The sequence below is a fragment of the Anoplopoma fimbria genome, chromosome 12 (assembly GCF_027596085.1).
Source record: "Anoplopoma fimbria isolate UVic2021 breed Golden Eagle Sablefish chromosome 12, Afim_UVic_2022, whole genome shotgun sequence".
Classification (NCBI taxonomy): domain Eukaryota; kingdom Metazoa; phylum Chordata; class Actinopteri; order Perciformes; family Anoplopomatidae; genus Anoplopoma; species Anoplopoma fimbria.
In genome coordinates, this window is record NC_072460.1 from 21,419,583 (window position 1) to 21,440,959 (window position 21,377).

The following is a 21,377-nucleotide window of genomic DNA, read 5'->3' on the forward strand; positions in this document are numbered from 1 at the left end:
GTTTCAGAATTCATATGAGAGTTTAACCAAATGTCCTCATGGCCAAAACACTTCAATAAACATAAACACATTTTTCTCCAAGTTTGAATCCAGTTAAGTGAGAATGGAGTTGAAGTGTAGCCTGAAGCTGCTGCCTCGACAGTGAATGGATGACTGTCTTTATGGGCCCGTACAGCTCTTGTCTGAACTTTATTATGTACTGTACGATAAAGCGTTACACTCTGGTAGTGCCATCAGTTCAGAGCAAGAAAATGACACAGAACCCCATCTTTTATATTTTTACTCAGTTTTCTGTCTCCTGTAAATCATTCTAGACTCTATTATTTTTTGATTTGGATCAGAGGTGTAAAAGTTGAGATAGAGACTCATAAACCTTCCTGAAGTGTGCAAATATATGAAGTCTACTTTATCATCAGGCAGTGATTTTTCACTGTGTCCCGTTCAAGGAAATTCCTCCACCCAGACCTACGTTCGTAAAAATCTGCACTTAAAAATGTGTGATTTACTTCTCTGACCTCTCTTTCTGTCTGTCTGCTCTTCCAGGTATGAGATCAGGGACATACATCTTGTGGAGGAGAGTGTCCTGGAGAGCCTAAAGGTGAAAGCCGATTTTCATAATTTCAAGCCGCGACCCTTCAACATGCGGGAGTTCTACGACCGGACCGGCCACGACATCAACGACATGCTGCTGGCCTGCCACTTTCACGGCACCGAGTGCAGAGCGGAGGACTTCAAAGTGGTAAGTTGTCTCCCAAGACGATTTGATCCAATCTTGATTAAAGGATAAGTTCGGTGATTGTCAACTAATCCTGCTACAAGACCAAAACCAACAATGAATTCAATTCAGTATTGTCTGTGTATCCAAAGCCTGATATAGCATGTTCCTCTTAATCCTAACATTAAGTTAAACTATAATGACACTCCAGCACATATTTCCCATTATCCAAAAAGGATAAATCTTCTTTTTTGACCCATTTGTGTAAACGGCGTCCAAGTTTCTGGCTTCTGGGTTGCGTTTCCCATAGCAACAGTTGACTGACATTTGAGAGCTGTCGTTGCTAGGAGTAGGGAAGACGTCACAGCCCCTGTAAAGGTTACAAACGCTGATATAAAACATTTATTTTCCCTCTTTATCAACAAGCCCATGTAACAGTCTGAAACGTGAGTGGCTTAGTGTAGCACTGCACTTAAATATAGTGAATTCATATCAATATATCCTCTATATGAACATACTGGTTGTTGAAATGCTATTGAATAGTGTAACAAGATGCAATGCATTTTACGATAAAATAATTGTTATATACCAGCTGTTGACCCACCAGTACATATACTTTGCTCCTTTCTAGGAGGTAGCACATAAAAATACATTTAAGAAGTCTGTACCTTTACATTCAACATTTTAGAAGATGCGCCATGCTGTTTGTATACCAAGATGAGGCTAGTTAGACATTGGCAGTTGAAACCAAAAAAACCCTATTATTAATATTTACATTTAATCAATTAGTATTTTTTTGTAATAATGTAATTTTGCTTTTTACAGACCAAATAATAACTCAAGCCAAAATAGACACCAATTATGGTTATTTATGTCACATCAGTAAACAAAAATGAACATGTGGGCACTATTTATTTTGAGTGGAACCCCTATACACTTTCCTTCTTCCTTAAATACTCACTAGGGCACCGAATCCGCCACTGAAAGTAGTCCACAGCAAATGCACCATTTAATTCTGTTTAAGTTACCATTGCTAGATATTGTCCCTGTCTTAGGAAATGATTGCTTAAAAAAACAATTTTGTGACTTGTTTTTAAAGATTTCTCTTCTTCAGTAGGAACAAAAGTATTGTGAGGCGGAATAACTATTTGTCGAAACAAATCGTTGTTTTTTTAACAATAAGATCAATACAGAATAAATTTGAATTACCTTTAAAATTATATTATTTTTTGAATAACATACAGTTACTTTTATTCGTTTTGTTTGAATAGTAGCTTGCAGACAACACACACTGTATAAATCATAGGACTATCTATTTATAGTGAGTTAAAGAATAATGAACCCCCCACAGCACAGAGAGAGCAAACCTCTGAGCCAGCTGAAGGAAAAAACATTTATCTAGGTTAGTTTTTGTAACCAGCTGTGATTTTGTCTGTGGATGCTGCTGGTTTCAATCAGAACCTTCTCTGGTGTAAATACATCACAGTACACATTGCTGCGTGAACATGTAGGTCTTTTATTCTCAGAGCATGTGTAAAACAAAACCTGAAATACACCTCCATGATTGATTCTTTTTCTTCTTGTTTTATGATGAAAACATCAGGGTGTGTTTATCAGTCTGCGTGTAAACAATGTTTTGAATCTGTGCCGAGAAGTTCTTGTTAAAATTCATGATCAAACATTCTTTTGGGCTTTTTATTTATTCAATTGAATCCCCACAGCTCAGAGTAAATGTTTACTTCTACCTTTTTCATCTTTTTATTATAATCTTTTACTCACAAAACAAGGGAGGTGTGCAGTTATGCCCTTTGAAATTAAACCCTTGTTAAGAAGAGGTGTGTACTAATGCAGTGGAGCTGGTCAAATAAATCTTTTTATACAGTCCCCTGACATTATACATGTCCGTGTGACCGATGCTCATGTAAGTTTACTCTGCAGCAAAAAGTAGAGGCTGTAATGTCTCTGCCATAAAAAGCTTGCTGTTGCTGCTGTCGCACCCAGACACCGTTGCCAACGGTCACTGGCATCAGACATGGTTTTTAATTTGGAGCCGAACATTGATCATTCCGCGCAGCAGCCTCACTGAATAGATTGGATTAAGTTTAATGGTAATTTATCTTTCCCCAAGAAGATTCATGTTTATCTTCCCTGGACACTTGTGGTTGTAGATCCTCTTATACGTATATATATAATACAGCGCCAAATGGTTCTAACTTTGATTTAACCAGCAGAGAGGTCTAGGAAGATAAATATATCTTTGGGTGGGGGAACATTAATACGCACAATCAAACACAATGACACCAAAGATGAGCTCAACATGCTGCCACTTACCATAGCAGCTGCACTGAAGTGGATTTGAGGTGATGTTTTCTGCTTATGGGCAATTTTATAAATGTTCCCACTAACACAGTGAAAGGAAAAGTACTAGAAGCCTTTATGCAGTTTGAAGTAGGGATATTAGTGTGAATCAACTCGGTTATTAGATGTCTCTGGTGGCAAGTAGCAACTTTGATGTATACTTCTCTTTGCATTTAGAATTAAATTCTTGACTGTAGTCTTTTTTAGAGTTCTGCATGGTCAGGCACCTGACACTACACTAAAGTAGACTAAAAGCGGCTCACAAACTTATCACGCAAACTGCAAATAGTTTTTAAAATGCAGCTCGAGGCATATGGTTTACACTCGCGCTGTTCGTGGTGTCTGGTATTTACTTGATTTATCATTTTGTTTTTATCACTTATGTTGTGTCCGGACTAAATGTCAAGTCATTTTTCCTCGAACAGGATTGTGTATACTCAATCTATAATTCAATATCTGAGGTTTTTGTGTTTTATTTTGAAGAAAAACTGCTACATGAACACACTTTACCGTCTTTATAATCTCATAGTAGGAAAAAGAAATACACCATCTATATTGTTTGGGGTTTAACACTAACGGTTATATGTAGGTTGAGTTACAGCCTCGTGTGTAACTTATATAAGAATGATTCAAACATCAGCACGACTCTTAATGTTTCACAGTTCCATCTCAATAAGCCCGGCAGAGCTGAGGTGTTCAGTACATGTACGGTACGAACAAATCTTCAAAGTGAAGTGACTTTTCTGTATCTTTGTTCTCACTGAGAGGATCGGTAGCGTCTAGCAGCGTGGCTCCCCACGCTGGTGACCGAGAGCTCAGCTGTGATTCAGTTGATTACTTCCTCAATTAAAGCTCATCAGAAGACTTCTGTTTGTTACTGCGTTATGAGTGGACATGTTGTAACTGCATGTGTACTCGATTACCATTGAATGGATTTGATCATTTAGCTAGAAAAAAACTGCAAAACTGCAAAGTCACTGACTTTAAATCTTCAATTTAACGAAAGGGAATTTGAGTCAGCAAGTGATTGGCTCATTACTTTTTTACTACATAATGCATATATTCACTAAATGACTACGTATATGTCTCGTCAGCATAACAGTTGAACAATAGTACAAACTACTCCCTCCAAAATTATTATGAGGTTGAATCAAGACCTCACTACCACATTATGACAGTATAGTCTTCATGAAAATAGGATTTTCTTCGTAGCCATTTTCCACACATCGACCAGATCCCCTCAGACTTCCCATCCTTTCCCCGTTCCCTGACTGCTCCACCCGTCTACACACCTGTTCCACTTTCCCCTCATCAGCCCTGCAGAACATATACCAGCTCATTTTCCCCAGTCAGTTACTAGTTGTCAGTGTTGCTCATGTCTGCCTGCCTGCACCTTTTTTCCTACCTCATTTCTGGTTTGCCAGTAGATTCTCAATCACTTGCTACCCTCACCAGTGAGCCTCTATACCGTCACTTTTGTCATTGAACTGTTGCCGTCTGCCCCGGCTGTCTGCCCAAATTCAACCTTGTGACAGTTTCTTGGACCGCTGTAACACCTTAATTTACCCTCTGGGGAAGAAAAGTCAGTCAAATTCTATTTTTAGCATTACAGCGATTTTTAAAACCGCTGCCAAGAGAACAACGGTGTCGAAATCGGTAGTCAGACCTGTGCATAATATTAAATAAGGTAGCATTTAGTATTTCTTAACTTTTTCTTTTAGTAGATATGTCTTAACAATAATTTAAATTGTGTGGAAATGCTGCTGATCCACTTTCTGTGACTTTGGGCTCTTGTACAATTGAGATGAATCGTATTAGGTTATTACTTATGGCATTCAGAACTTTATAATTGCACACATTACAACCTTAAGTTTGTAGCAGCTATCCATCTATGTCAAAGTTGAAATGTGTTTTTTGGTACCTTTTGAGCACACAGAAATCTGGAGATACACTATTGTCACGGCAGACATTTTGACGTGTCACAGTTGGAGAAACACAGGTGTAACTAATAAAATGAATGATGGCTGAGCTTTATTTAGCTGCTTCAGTTTCAAGGTCCTGTTTGCTGGTTCACTGACTGGGAACGGAGCCATCGCTAACAAGATGTTACTTCTATAGCAAGTTAAAATGTTTGCTGTGAAAAGATTTATGAAAAATGATGTGATCCAAGACCACCTTTGAACCCTGAAACAAAACAAGGCCTTAAATGACTTTGTTGTCCTCAGAATAGGCAGTTAAAATATTAAATCCCCCAAACAGAACAGGCTCTTGTACTGAGACGTGACGTTTGTTGGTCCTGTGGCACTTTAATGATACAGTAGTTGTTGGCAGAGCAGAGTGCTCTACTCCTAAAGCCCCAACCGTTACATCATGACTTTCCCCTGATTGGATTCGAGTCAGCCTTCTGGTTCTGAGCACATGCTCCCAAACATTTGGTTAGTTCCGCCTCAATAATTCATTTCAGCAGTGGAATATGAAATGCACACATATTAAGCATGTAAATAGTTGTTTATACTGCGTGTGTGCGTGTGTGTGTGTGTGTGTGTGTGTGTGTGTGTGTGCAGACCTAACACCCACTCAAGCATCTTATTGACCTTTCCTTGATTTTGTCTACTTTGAGGGGGATGGATAATTTATATAGTAGTTAATTTATGTAGCTCACAAGTCCGCGACTGTTTTTCTTAAACTGTCCACCTCCTCCCGGCTCTCGACTATGATGGAGCAATTTCTCTTCTCTTTGAAGAGCATTGCGGCGTTGAGGAAATTGTATCTGGCCGGAACATAGTGGCGGCAGAGAGGTGATCCCCCTGGAGAGGTTTAAGGCCTTTATTTCTCTCCTCTCAACTTCCCTTTGTTATCTACATCACCGCACAGCTCCGGAAAACTGGAAAATGCTCTTCCTTTGAAGACCGTCTTTGATGCATTGCATTGTTAATCTTTTCATTGTTTCATTGCAAAGTGCTTGATGAATAAGGAAAGAGGTATATCCCAACTGACTGTTCTTTGTGAAAAGATCAAAAGAACATAAGAAAAGAGGAGGCTGATAGGAAACAATTTCCGGCTGTATGTGAGAAGAATACGTATTCAGCACTCAACTGAATTGACAGGATCACTTCTGTAAAAAAATAAATAAAGCCCTGCTGTATTATGTGGAAAACAAAAGAGTGATTGTAAGATGCCTCAAGGGTAGACTTCTCCAAATGATGGCACGCACAGAAAGTTGACAGCGCGTTGTCATCTCCTGTCACAGAATTACAAATGTACCCGTTCATTTTTCTGCATCTTCACGGCTAATATTTCCTTCTCAGCCGAGTTGGTGTTTAATAATATACCAGAGTGATGAACAGTGGCCCCAAGAAGGGAGCTAGATACAATGTTTGTTTGAATGAAAAATAAAATAAAAAAAACTTCAATCGATTGCTTCAAATTAAAAACAAGATTCAATTTGACAGGATTCTTCTGAGATTTTAAACTTCAGTATGATCAGAATATAAAGAGTTTTCTTTTTAAAGAATTCTAAGAGGCCGTTCACAAAAACAACAGCCGGGCCGCTTTCATCCTTTTTATCCAAGCCTTTTGGGAAGTTTCACTCCTGTCGCGCCTTCTGTTACCAAGCAACCAAAACTTGCGTGCTAAGATGATGAGGATGAAGTTGCAATAATTTAGATGGAAGCTTCACTAACTGAATTAAACAAAGTCAAAAGAAATGGATTTCCTGCACTCTAAATCAATCACAGTAGCTTTAATGCTCGATTTGTCTGTGTCATTTTGGCTGACCTTTCAACCAAATGAGAAATCCTGGGAGGAAAAACTATGATTCTAGTTAAATAGTCTTTGGGACAGATCGTAAAGCTCTTGGTAGCCCTGCGCTAACATGATTAACTTATAGATTATTATATACATAACTTCCATATATTCACTGTAGACTGATATTTACATAAGATAGAAAAGCTATCTGCCTGCTGCGATTGGTTCTTCCCCGTCACATGACATGCAGTGCGTGCTGCAGGGTTGCAAAGTTGAGCTATTTTCATCTCTGGGTGATTGTTTCGCATTGTCATCGTTGTTATAATAAAAAATATCAACCATAGCCGCTTTAAGGGTTAGTTTGACTTTCTGGGAAATGCATTTATTTGCTTTATGGCGGAGAGTTAGATCAGAATATTGATACCAATCTCGTGTCCACGCCAAGAGACAGTTAGCTTAGCTTAGTTTATCGCAAAGACTGGAAAGGGGGAAAACAGCTAGCATGGCTTTGGCCATAGATAACAAAATCCGCTAACCATTAGATCTAAAACTAGTTGACACATTATATTTTGTTTGTTTAACGTGTACAAAAACGGAATTGCAAAAAATGACAATTCAGTGTTTAGTTAAACTAACCAGCTGATGGCTGTAGCTTCATATTTACAACACAGACATGAGGGGGATATCAATCTTCTCATCTAACTCAGAAAGTAAAAAATTTCCAGGATATTACTTGGATAATTGATTTCATTTTATAAGGCAGTAAAAAGTAAAACCAATCAGGCTTCATGTGAAGTTATTGTGTTCCCTCACCCAGAGAAACACTTTGAGGAACGGAGAAATGGCTCCGGCAGTTATTACAGAGTTATCGAAAGCGCCCGGCGCTCTCCTTCTGCTCCTCAACAGTTGCAGAGAATCATCACTGCTAATTGGACTCGGAGGTATTTCTGAAGTCGACGGGAAACTGTGCTTCTAAAAAACCCACTCACCAGTGAACTCCAGTAGAGTAGAACAGAGCAAAGAGTCCCTCTCGTGACGAGCACTTCTCCTGGTCTGATGCATGGCCCTCTTTTGTTTGTCAAACTCAGACTTTGACAGCTCTACCCGGGGAATAGATGTGCGTCTGCAAGCTCCCAGCACACTGCTGTCATGACGGTTGTGTTATAATTTCTGTACCCTGATCGCTGCTGTCATGTCTGGAGATAGGCAACACGCATTTGTAGATTTTTTTGTCAAAACTGTGAGACATGCTGTACCTCAGAGAAGAGAGGAGACCGATCGGTGGTATGAGGCTGTAAATATACAAAGGGTTCAGTTAAAGAAATGCTGAAATAAAAAGGGAACATATTTTAGCCTGTTTGTTATTAATCATGTATCTCTATTGCGTCACTATCCACTACTTCCCAAAGCATTGTCAATTTATAACAGTCCCTTCTCATAGTTGCATAACGCAGCAGAAATAAAGTGACTTGGATGAGAAATAAGTACTTAAAGCTGACTAAACATTTGTTCTCAAGTTTCAGGATGTAGATTTTCAAAATGTGCTGCCATGAACTGAATCCAATGGCTGTCTGAAAGGTGGGAAATCTAAAATATATGGTATGCTTTGGATAAATGGTCAGCAGTAAAGTGAAATATACCCTAACCCTCTAGCGGTGGAATAAAGCATATAAAACCACCTCCGCGCTCCCTTGAAATCCCAAATACAGTTTCATTTCTGCACTGTGAGGTTGTCATTGAGCTGCAGGATTTGAACCAAATCCAGTGTGCTTTCATGTCTGGCTTCCAGTTAGACCGCTGTGGAGCTCATATAGTGATGGTCTTTAGCCCCGACCTGAACCCTCCAAAAAGCATGAGCTCCGATTTCTCTGACAACTCCGGCCGTGTTGGGGATCTGCAAAAGAACCAGAGTCCTGGGGGGGGGGGGAACAGCCCTTCTTTCCTCTGGCAAGAATATACTTAGGCTTGCATCTCCTCTGGGTTTTGTAGCCTGAAGCGACAGATGTGAAGCACAGCCAACACCCACACTGCCCGGCGGCGTGCGGGTCAGCACAGCTGCGCTCCACATCTTGGCTCCAGAACCTGTCGCATCCTCAATACGCTGAGCCAGCAAAGTTATGTCACATCTCGGTCACAGTGTTTATCCTCATTTTTTATTTTTTTTAGCCTCTCTCTTTGCCTCCTTTCTTTGTCTACATTCTCCCTTCATCTCATCCCCTGCACAGTGCATCCCTCACATCTGCCCCTATGGGCATGACAATCCTCATTACGTTTTCAGGGCATGCTCTCTCCTCTCTCCTCTCTCCCTTTCCCTCCCTCACTCTTATGCCCTTTCCTTTGTTCTCTTTGCTCCCATGACATCCCCCTTTTCACTTTCCAACTCCTGAGCCAAGAGTTTTCAAAAGGCAAAACAAACACAAAACAAAAAGAAATCTTGACAAGGAGATCTCGAGGAGAGGATAGGTGAAGTAATTAGTGCAGAGGAAGTCACCCAAACAGCCTCTTAAATGTATTCCCACTGCGATAAACATATGAACACACTTAGAGGATTCAATTAATATTTGCCCCACAGTGCTGAACGAGGGTTTTTTAGTGCTGACCACCTCCAAAGCCTGATTTAGGGGGCAGAGTAACCACATTACCCAGATCAGCAGGTGAGTACTCAGGCCTCATAATGGAGCGTAATCCTGTACAGAAAGTCAACTGTCAGCAGCAAGACTGCCAAACACAGCAGGAGAGCTCGAGTGCAACTTTGTCGAGCGTATTTCAAAAACAGGAAATGTAATGAACATTCACCTCCTTTACTACCCCGCGGAATCACCAATCAACTTTAAAGACATGTTAAATTACAAGTCTGCCAGCACGTCACTTGAGTTATAATGTGGAACCACAAACAGAAGACCTCTGTTGTGTTTGTTTATTAAGATCCCCATTAGCTTCTGCAGCTATTCATCCTGGGGACCTAACAATTTGCATTACACATGGTAATGCACGTCTACTGTAAAAAGAACAATAACAACTGACACAATTTAAATAACACAAAGGAAATAGACCAGCTCCGACTAGACGCAGCTTTTTCTATCCTATTGTAGCTCAAATTTTTCTACCAATTTCCAGAAATGTCAATTAATAAGTGTTTCCATCCATTAACGTTGTGTGAATATTAAGGAGTTAGATGTATTGGGATAAACAGCTGGTGGCACCAATTCTCCAGTTGGGTGATGTTAAACAACTGCAGAAGGAAAAAACGTTAAGAGATGACGTTATTAAAAGAGCGCCAGTCAAACCTCCAAACCATTTTTATTTGATTCATATATTCATTTGAAGTATGTTATAAGCTTTTAATGGCACCTATAGTCAAATTTTTTTTTTTTATTGATACACCAACACTGTTTTTAATATAAAAATTTAAACTGCACACAATAACTGTTTGATGGAAACAGGCTTACTGTCTTTGTTTCACCGTATTGCAAAAACAATCTTTTTTATGACATTAGAGATTCCCGCCCCTTAAGACTGGCGCAAATGAGGGATTTTAGGGTGTAGTAGGGGAAAGTTTAATGCATCATCAAGTGCAGGTAAAAGGAGAATAAAGGATGGAAGAAGACTGGAGGCGTGCAGTTTTGTCACTAAAGGCAAAAAAAACGGTAGAGAAATCAAATGCAATCACTGAGCTCTGAAACACCACCAGTTGTGTTAGCATACTAATGGCCTAATCATTCTTTTTATGGCCTTAACTGTAACTCCCACTTTAATAACCCAAAACAAATGTGTTCATCTCAAACCCCCGAGATATCCCATGTTGTTAAAGGGCGGACAGCCACACAGCGTCTCCATGACTCCAGCTGGTTTCTAGACGGATCAGTAATGCTGCTCAAGCACGCTCTATTTGCCCCGGCCTGAGAGAGGGAAACGCTTTTCTATGAAGACATTTCGGACTGGGGAAGAAGGATGAAGAAGAGAGAGAAGAAAAAAAAACATAGCAGGGCTGAAAATAGCCCGGGTTGGCTGCGTTGCTCTCCGCATGGTTTATTTATCCTGAGGATTAGTGCAGGTGACTTGAAGGCAGGTCTCTGTGTGGGCTGGAGGCAGGTTGGCAAAGGGCTAGCTGTGACTCAGACTGCTGGATGGGGTTTAGAAGGAGGAGACCGAGGAGGAATGATGCTGCAGTTCAGACCATCAATCTCCTCTGTACTCGCCTGACCCCAAATCAGGCTAATTGTGTGTTTCCAGAGGCTGGCTGAGAAACACAAAGGCCTCTGATAGAGGCTGAGAGGTCAGTGGTGGAAGGTTACTAAGTACATTAATAAATATTGCTTTTTTTTTTTTTGTGGCTCCACTGCATTTATCTGAAGTTTTCATATTAAGATTTTACATCCAAAACACAAACGATTACATTATACAATGCATTGGTGAAGATCAAACTAGTGCTCTGGAGCATTTTTGGCTTGTGCCCCCTTCAAAAGAAAGTGTCTAGTTTGGGTTCCTTGTTTCAAATGTCTGTTAGTTGTCAGCATTTTCTTTCCTGAGTCAAGACCAATTTACCGAGTTCAAGTTGAGTGATTCTTCTGGCATCGTGACATAAAAAGAGGGTTTTTTTTGTTTGAAAAAGCAATTGATTCAATGAGTGATGGGGGGACTAACGATTAGCCAGTGCCAGTGGCAGGACAAACGCCGTTGTTAGGCGTAGTCGAGCTGTGAGCAGTAGACGCTCCGTTCCACTCTTTTATTTCTGAAAACCAGTGGCTATGCATCAGTGTCGACTTAAAATGTCGATGGGTTCAGGCAGATACGTTTGTCTCGAGTGATTGGTTGTGATAATTGGCTGAGAGCCAACACTGACACCACGCTACTCAAGACCCCAGGTGGTATTGCTGGGCCCGTTCGAGGGAAGGGAGGTACGGGAGAACCAGAACCAGGACTGACTGGAGCAAACTGTCCGACCCTGTTGCAGTAAAATGATTGGTTTTCTAAAGGCACTCTGGTGCTTGAAAACACTACCAATGTTGTCCAAAGGGACTGCCAAAACACAAAAATGAAAGTTCCTCATAGTAACTTTAAATCAAGAATCTGATTCCTTCTTCTACTACTGAGAGGAGTGACTTTTTTTGGTTTTAGATGGATCAGGATGGTTAAAATCTTTGACAAGATGTATTTAAACCTCCTGAAGTTTATGTTTTAAAATCAAGACAGCGATGAATGTTTCCATGGTAACCAGGTGAGATTGAATCACAATCGCAAGATTTTTTTTTATTTGATGAAAAGGCACCACCATGAAAGAAATTTTAATATTTCTCTCAGTATGAATGTGATATTGCTTTAATGAAGCGCAGTAGCACGAAGGGGCAGAATAAATGGGATATTGTTAAACAGGGTGGAATAAATTAAGCTATGTAACAAGAATTGGGAAGAAAAAATTGTGTTTTAAAATAGGTTATCCAGTCAGATGCACATGAATACACAAACACAAACAAACAGCAGCTCATAATAATCCTGTATTTTCGGGGAACATGCAGCGTAAACACAGCTGAATGATAGCAGACAGCACTAAACCTGTAAACAATCAAATAATCCTGCCAAAGTACAAACAGCTCTGACAAAGACACAAACAAACAAAGAAGAAGAAGAAGAGAGAGAGAGGCAGCTGCAGAATAAACCAGCTTTTATGTTTTTTTTTTTTTTTTTCTCTGTGTAAACTGCACAAAAGCTGTGGGCAGACAGACGGGGGCTCAGTGTGTGACGAGTTCGTAGGAATGGACGCAGGGCAGGACAAAGTGAGAAAAGACAGATGGGAGCAGTTGTAGTGACAGGTGAGGAAGTAGTCACTGTAGGTGTGAAACACGTTGCAGAAATGAATGGAACGAGTCAAGGACAAACGGATGAAAGAGAGGGAGAGAAGAAAAGCTGAGCTGGAGGCAAGTTATTTAGAAAGAGAAAAAAAAACGAGCGTTATAATCAGGAAGGTTTGAACGGAAGGAGAAAGCGGCGGGAGATGGGAACAAGGAAGGCTCTGTCTGCATGTCTTACACTGACACTGCTATAATGAGTCATTTATTTTAATGTGGAGGAAAAATCCTGCCCAAAATTTGCTCTGCTCGTATTATAGTTTTTTATGATTGTCTGGGGGAAAGTAGGAGATATTAATATCTTTGCAAATAGGATCAGACAACAAGGCACATCAGCAAAAAAACACAAACCAACGCATAGATAAAGTGATGTTGCAGGGGGCAGTGGCATTCACAACAGCAGCAGCCTCCTGGGAAAACAGCCGGGAGACTGATTAGTATTTCCTGGATGTGCTTTTGCACTTTTATATCAACCTCAGACTGGCATTTCCACCACAATTACTGAACTAATCAGTTAACCTGCGCTGGCCTGCAGCCTGAGTTTAGGCAATACTTTTTATCTGTTGTTTTTACTTTGTACTCTGTTTGTGGGAAATAACAGCACGTCTGCAGGAGCCACAGTTCACAGGGTGTGGATTTGTGTGTGTGTGTGTGTGTGTGTGTGTGTGTGTGTGTGTGTGTGTGTGTGTGTGTGTGTTGTGTGTGTGTGTGTGTGTGTGTGTGTGTGGTGTATTGTTGATTGGTTGCGACCTTGGTTCCTCTGGATGCCGCACTTTCTTGAAAGATTATCATTGTGACATTTCCCCGATTATCGCACAGAATACAATGCAGACTGACAGGAGAGACGGGAGACAGATAGAAAGACATTTACAGGCTGACAGGGGGGAGGAAAGGGGAAAGGACAAGATGGCCGGGAGACTGTTCAATAACTATTCATTATGTCTGAAGTTCACGTATTAGCTCAATAAAAAGAAAGACATTAGAATCGTTTTTTCATTGAGTCCAAATCAGAAGCTACCGAGCTTTACTTTAAGGGTTAACTTCTCTTGCTCTTGTTCACAACCTTCGGCTAAAAATGACATATGATTGCGGTTCCCGTCAGCGCTACAGAGCGTTTTAGCCTCTTTTGGCCTCAGTGTTTTGGTTTTACAGACTGCACCTTAGCTGTTTTTTGTTCACTCTCACCTCCGTCAGATGGTTTTAGCCAAAAAGCTCTAATTCACAAAGAATTGCGGCCACAGATAGCACCATGAAATATGCATCACTTGCCAATGCTCTCTGCCCTCCCTCAAGATCCGATTTATAAAAGATATTGCTCTAATGATATTACAGCGCAAGCAGCCTTCACGTTTTGCAGCTTAGTGCAACAATGGCAGATAGAATGCGAAAAAATGAATTTATTAGACTGTGGGCTATAGCCCATGACCTACGAGGTGCAGAGGCATTCCTCAAAACTTCAGGAAAAAACTGTTAGTGTTTTCAAATGCACTCTTTCCGACTTCAGGAGATTGCATAATTTAAAGCAGAGGACAAAATAAAAAATGCCATTCAGCCCTTATAAATGCGTTTCAGTTTCCACCAACTCTCTGAAGAAGCTAATAATTTCACTGTAACTGCGTGTGGCGGATTTTTGTGAATTGGACTGTTTTAGCAATGAGGCTCATTTGCATAGAAAGGGGACAATTTTTCCCCAAATGTATGCTATTACCTGATTCAAATACATGCAAATAGCACAGGAGCCTCGAGACGCTATTTGCATGGCTGTGCAGTTTAGGGGGCATTTAACCCATTTTTTTGTCTTCCCAGACAGAACACTACCTGTCCAACATCAAACAGCAGAAAGACACTGTTGGCAACTAGCTGATGCACATAGTGAAGAATAACGCAGCTAGAGAGCCAGATATTTACCTCAGGAGTTGGTGGAGAACTAAATCAGCACTAAGGGAGGGTGAATATTGGACTTGCATTCATCAGGTGGACACAAACAACACTGCAAATGAATGCTAATGTTTGCATCGTGTCTGCTGGATGTGTTGGTGGCCAACTAACAAGTTTGCTGTATCAGCGTTTTGAGGGTGATAAAATGTCAGTGCAGTGTTTACAGCTTGTAAATCCATCAACTCGGGTGTAAATAAAGGAAAACGAAGACTCATATGGTGATTGAACAGCTCCCTTTGGATGTCCCTATAAAGCGGAGTGTAATTCTGCTTGCTGCCATTTGCTCATCTATTGATTACTGATTATTTTAAGTACCCTTGTGTGTCTTTCAACATCACATGCAATGGAAAGCTTACAGCACATTGAGTCCACTCGACCTCCATCTGTTGCTGCATTTTAACACGCTTTAATATTCCAAGTAATTCTGTGACTTCATACACCACTAGTGTCAGACGAGAGGGGACGAAATGTCTCTGGATTGACACTGAGGACAGATAAGTGGGCTCATCAGAGACGTAAAACGATCACTTCTCTCATCAAGGTGAGATACAAACAGAGAAAGCGGAGAAAATCATTTGTCCTTTTTATCTCCGAACATCAAACGCATCAGTTGGATGAATGGATATTTTTCTCCGTTTACCTCCCACACACTCACTTCAAATATGATGCAACCGTTGCCTTTTGTATAATGAAATGATATTAAACACATCCCTCATGTCACTATGCATTGACATTAGGTTAAACAAGTATTTCCACTTAGTGAGTGATGTTCAGATAACCACCCAGAATAGAGGACATCAGTCACCGCGGTGTTCACTGTGGGTAATGACAGGTATATCTTGAAAAGCAAATTGGCTTTGTGTTTGTTGTTTACTACCTGCTGGTCTTTGTTTCTCTGCTGCTCTGATAAGCGGAGCAGGGCTGAAGTTGAAGTTGAGTTGTCTGGCGTGCCGTCTGGCCCGGTCTCTCTCCTCTCTCTCTCTCTCTCTCTCTCTCTCTCTCTCTCTCTCTCTCTCAGGGACACACCTGTTTTAAAGTAGCAGCAGAGAGTTAGTATGCTGCTCCAGTCGTCGGTCCTCTCTGGGTGCAGATGCTGCTGTCTGCCCCCCCCCCCCCGCAGGACCACGACGGTTCAGCTACTCTCCGTCCTCGCCGCCGCAATGACACTTCAGGGCTCAATTAAGGGATCAGGCAAAATGTTTTCAGTCAGAACGGCAGAAAACAAGGGTTGATGGAAGGCGCGTCACACTTCTTAGACAGCCTCAGGTTGTAATTTCGGCTCTGACCTCTGACATGACTTTTAAATCTAGTGCGCAGCCTTCAAAGTAAGTGCTTGTCAGCGAAGTGATGCAAGAAAGTTCATACACTTCCTAAGATGACATGATGTAAGAAGGTTACGGGATTAAAATATGAGGGCTTTATATGAAGCTTAAAAATATATGATCATAATTTGAATTTAGTTCTATATAATGTAAAGTATGCTTAAGAGAAATAATGTGTGTGTAGGGGTGGGTTAATTAAAACAGTAAATAACTTAAGGCCACTGAGCAATCAGAGCATTAATCCTTACACATTCAAATTCATTTTGGCCTGATGGTCCCCCTCATTAAAACTCTATTGTTGCTTGGTAACGAGCCAGTGATTGGGTGCATGCATGTGTACGTGTGCGTCTTTTAAACAGTTATCAGAGCCCTGTGTTATCACCTCTGACACCTTATTAAGGACACTGTTGTTTTAACTATACACTGATATCAGCGAGCGGAGATAACTTTGAGTGGCGTTCATTGTGTGTTCTATAAGCATCTGAAGACGGACAATGAGTTCCACATTGTGGAAGCGGGGAGGCGCAGGCACAGATGGGAAAAGGGAGACAGGATAGCATAATAAATAGCAGAAGACGACAGAGAGACATTGAGAGAAAGAGGAAAAACATGAAGGAGAGAGAGGTGACAGGACAAAAAAAGGCCCCTGCTGTAAAATGCAATTCCTACAAGAGCTGTCCACAAAGTTAAATTAACACTTTTTATCACTTCAGTCATTAATCTCTCACTGTCACTGTCCTTTGAAACTAAGCAGCATCCTTCCTTTTTCTGCTGCTTTTATTCTTTCACCACAAAGTAACAGAGCAAGAATATAAACAAACGATATTTCCTCCATAAGACACAGGTCATCGCTGAATCTGATAGAGCTGTGCATGAAGCGAGGTCAAGAAGCGACCGGAAGTCATTGTTTGTCGCCACTTTCCACATAGAAAATGAATGGGAAGTGAATTTTGGTTTGACTGCACCCTCATAGAGTTGGTTGCACCGGTGTTTTTCCTCATTCTGTAGTCCCATTTCAATTTTTCCTTTCAATTTAATTTCATTGTTGCACACAATGCCATAGCTGCCAAATTCTTCCAAAGTTGAGCCAGAATCTGAGAGCGAATTTCTGTTCCGTTTTCTCACCAATGCTATCTTTAGTTTCCACCCAGGGGCACAAAAAGAGGAAGATAACATACTGTTAAGTCAGTGATTGAATGTTTCTCACCAAAATGCACCTTGGCGGGCATACGCTTTTATTTTTAGGTACACAAGACTACATATTTTCTAATGTAGTTGTTCATCTTCTGCACTGAGGGGACTTCCAGAGTCCCCAAATATATCCAACTTATAAATCTATTGGTACATGGAGTCTGATGACCTCACGTCACAGCCGAAATCAGTGAAAACACCTGTGTAGGTGTGCAGGGCCTTTAAATGGAATTAAAAAAAGAGGATTAAGCAGAAGGTTAACGGTACCTGAGCCATCCTGTATATTCCCTTTTTTTATACCAGCTTATTCTTATTCATTGTCACAGAAGGGACAGTTCCTATATCCCAGCATGCATTGTGATACCCTCTGGACTTTCTTGCTGTGAATCACCATACTGTGCAGAACATTAGTATAGTATAAAAATGTATAGCTTCAAATAATCCTCTTCACAGTAGACCTCAAAAAGAAAAAAAGGGAGGCAGACCTTTTCATCTTGGTTTCAGAAAAAATTCCGTTTTACTTCCAGTCGGCGTAAACAACCAGTCAGAACAGCTCATGAGCAGCCCGACTGCAGGGTTTAGATGTAAACTCACCATGGATACTGTGCATCTGCTCCTGAATGCTCATAGAATGTCAATGTGGTAGCAAGTGAAGGATATACTGTAGGTATGAAGGAGCCAGTTGTGCCAACTGAAAGGAGTTTTTATATCTTTTATTTGGGCCTTTAAAATCACTGATTGACAACAACTAATATGATTCCATGTTTGTTTCTTCTTTCTGCCTCCTCTCCCCTCAAGAGAGCTCATCCAATCCTCAGCAGTACTGTGCCAGTTTTCATGCTGCTCCCTTTAACAGTCTCACTATTTGATCCTGATGTTTCCATTATAAGTTGAATTTAAACTTCCCCTCTTTTTTCAAACATACCTTTTACATGCAGTTCAGTACAAATTGTCAATATGCAGATGCTGCTCCAGATCGGGTTGCTGCGTGTTCCTGCTTTCTCTCTGATTTGTGCAGCAGCGAGGCGCTCATCAAGTCATCATTTGATTGCATCGTGTATTCCGATAACAGGGACGCCGTCGCCTCGAATGATGCCTCTCATTAGCTGCACCTCAGACCTGGGCTGCTCTTCCAGACAAGGAAGATGACTGCGGTATTTCTGTTATTTTCAGTCCCTGTGGGATACTTTGAACACATCTTAACTCACAGAAAAATGAACTGATAAACAGACGGATGCACTCTCACAATAATTGTGACACCTGTTGTAGGATCTGTGAATCTCTGTCCAAACGAGCTGTTAGCCTCCCAATATCCCTATTTTTTTAAGTCACCATGGCAACCTGAGCCTGTGAAGAGGCTGCGCAGACCTGACCCTCAACTTTCACCAACACTACTCACTTGCTATAAGCTCAGTGGGATTTCTAAAAATGAACCCGTTCCCAGTAAAAATAAAAAAAATAAAAAACACAGCAGCGGAGAAGCTTTTTTTTTCCATCCACTAACTGATAAGAAAAACAAATTGAAATCCATAAAACCATTCGGGGAGAAAAATCATGAGAAATAATTTATAAGAGACAATCGTTTACAGATGCAAATCAATTTCGCATCCATTTGTCACAGATTGTAATGCCTCTGCTTATAATTGCTCCCCTCTATCATTTACTGGTTGTGTGAAATATTGTTTGAAATGATTTTCCTTATTTTTGGCAGCTTCCAATTATTTTTGAACGGTTCGCAAATGGCCTCCGATAGTTCTGCCTTTCACATCCGTAGTGTTTTTCTGCTTTTATATTTTTTGAACTCCCTGTCTTCAAAAAAAAATGACTTCAACATTGGGACTCATTTTCAGCTTTATAAAGAAGCCGTATCACTACAATTAAGGTAGTAGGAACAACATCCAGCAGCCCTCAGCCCCACAGCACCAGGCGCCGGCCACACGGAAGCCTAACATTGTTTATTTGCACATACCACCCACATTGCAATGATACAAAGCTTTTTTTGCCTTTCAGCCACTGAACTATTTTGACTTTCTTTGTGACTCATATGATCGCAGTGTGATGGAAGCCTGATTGCACGGCTTCCTGCACCACTTAGCAACTTTCATTGGATTGAACTGGCCCCGCCTCCAAAAGTGTTTCCAGTTCTCTTTGTACATCCTTTCACTCAAACTGCCAGCTGCTGTCAATCAAACGCAGACACGCCCCTCAAGCCAGCTGAGACGAAAAGGAGCATTTCAGATATTTCCCCAACAATCTTTTTTTCTTCCTCTATATAATAGTTTGTTTTATTATATAAAGGAATGTATTAAATAAACAATACATAAAAACATGCTGACATAACTTTTGATTGCAGAAAGGGATGAATAAATGTGATTTCAGCTGGACTGATAGTGTTGTGGAGTGCATGTTTGCTGTTTGTGACATTGACTGCTGTCATTTTCTCTCTTGACAGCACACAGCAGGGTTCCTATTTCACCTGAGTGTTTATTCTCCCCTGAACACACACAGACACACATCCATCTAACCAACCAAAGAAACAAACACAGTTGGAGGCAATAAAAAAAGGATTGATTCTTTTCAAACACTATGCACAACACAAACATGAATGGCTGAACTTTAAGCTTATTCCTCTTGAAAGTAAAATATGTTGTCTTTCAGTTTCTCCAAGTAGAATTACTTAAAAATCATAGATGGACATGTAGGCTACTGATGAATCCTTAAAAAGATGAAACATTCAGCCAACTACTTTTAAGCCTTATCTTCTAATATACTTTTACTACCGTCTGAGCTCTTCTTTGTGTAAAGCTTGACGAGGTCTTTAATATAACTGCTCATTAATAGAGGAGACATAAGAGACGGGGCATTAAGTTATATGCTGTTTAATGATTGCTGCCTGCAACTGCAGTAAAGCTTTAAAAATGATCCTGTCGAACCTGCGATAACAGATTCTTTTATTTGGTTGCTTGGGGGGAAAGCAGAAATTTGAGAACACAACATTATATTTCACTTTTAAGTCGATGGCAACCTTGTAGGCAAACTGTTGTTTACACATCCAGCTGTTAAAAAGAAACAGTCTTTCTGGCCACTTGGTGAATTTAAGACATAAATGAACTCTCTTTTAGTTTTGGCTCCACAAACTCCTGAGGGAAATGTCTGGATATTAAACCTCTAAATGCTCCACTATGTTCCCCAGCTAGATGCTAACTTTGTCTTGGCTGCTGGTGTTGAACAGGTGGTGAGGAGTGGGGTTTTTTATCGCTTGAAAATGACGAGCCGGACAGCTGAAACTCTGTGTAAATCTCTGTAAAGCTGAAGTGAGCTGCAGAGTCGTGTGATAATGATCTGTGTCCATCACTATTAGGACCCCTTGCACAGTGTCACATTATTTTTCCCATTGTCATTTGATACATTATTATAAAAACATTTATTGTAGCTGCTTCACTGCATTTTCCATTAATTTAATTACACTCTGAAGTTGTTAAATGAGTTTAACCAACATGTTGTGGCTATGTAAACTACTGTATATCACACAGGATGGATGATATTTTTGTTAGACACGTTGACCTTTGTGTGTGCTGTCTGTTATCTCGCCTCCCAGCTTGAATCTTCCCTTGTTGTCGGTTTCGAGATGGGCTCGGTAATGACGGCGTGAATGCCGCGCGTTTGTGTGCCTGAGTTGCTTACACGCACCATCTGCGAAATGAATTAATCTCTTGGTATTCAGCAACGGCATGTGACATGCCGGGAAATCTAAAGCCTCAGCGGATTCCTCTCAGCAGAGTGTGAAATTTGTCACACGGAGGAGGTTCACTCCAGGGAAAGAGCCGCAGGGCCTTTTTCTCCCTCCTGACAGTTTTCCCGCCCTCTACACTGCACCAAAAAGTGACAGCAGCCCCGTAATGAATGCATTAATTAATTGAGCTTCGTCCCACCTTTCGCTGGGTGGTATTTTGGGAATAGCAAAATGGAAGTTATGAAAGAGGGTTTTGTTAGCTGCAGAGAAACAGACAGAGGTGCTCCTCTCCAGCAGCACCTCTGTCTGTCTTCTGCTGTTTTTCTAACTAATGAGGGTGATGGCTCCTTCTCCACTGTTGGGATGCAGCTCCCGATGATCAAATGGGCTGCTAAACAAAAGCTCAGGGCTGCAGTGATGCTTCCTGTCCAGTTTCCATCCCCCCCCGAGGAGCTCAACTACGTTATCACAGCCACTCAGATGTTGAATCATGGAGCTAGTCCTGAAATACATCTATGAGTACTCTA

General features: G+C 40.8%; 1 protein-coding gene across 1 annotated transcript in view; it reads left to right on the forward strand.

Moving 5' to 3' along the window:
• Positions 1-21,377, forward strand: part of LOC129099984 (acid-sensing ion channel 1-like) — a 40,902-nt gene that overhangs the window by 5,927 nt on the left and 13,598 nt on the right. The window contains exon 2 of the mRNA XM_054609459.1: positions 544-739. Coding sequence (XP_054465434.1) covers positions 544-739 — 196 coding nt within the window. The remainder of the gene's footprint in view (positions 1-543; positions 740-21,377) is intronic.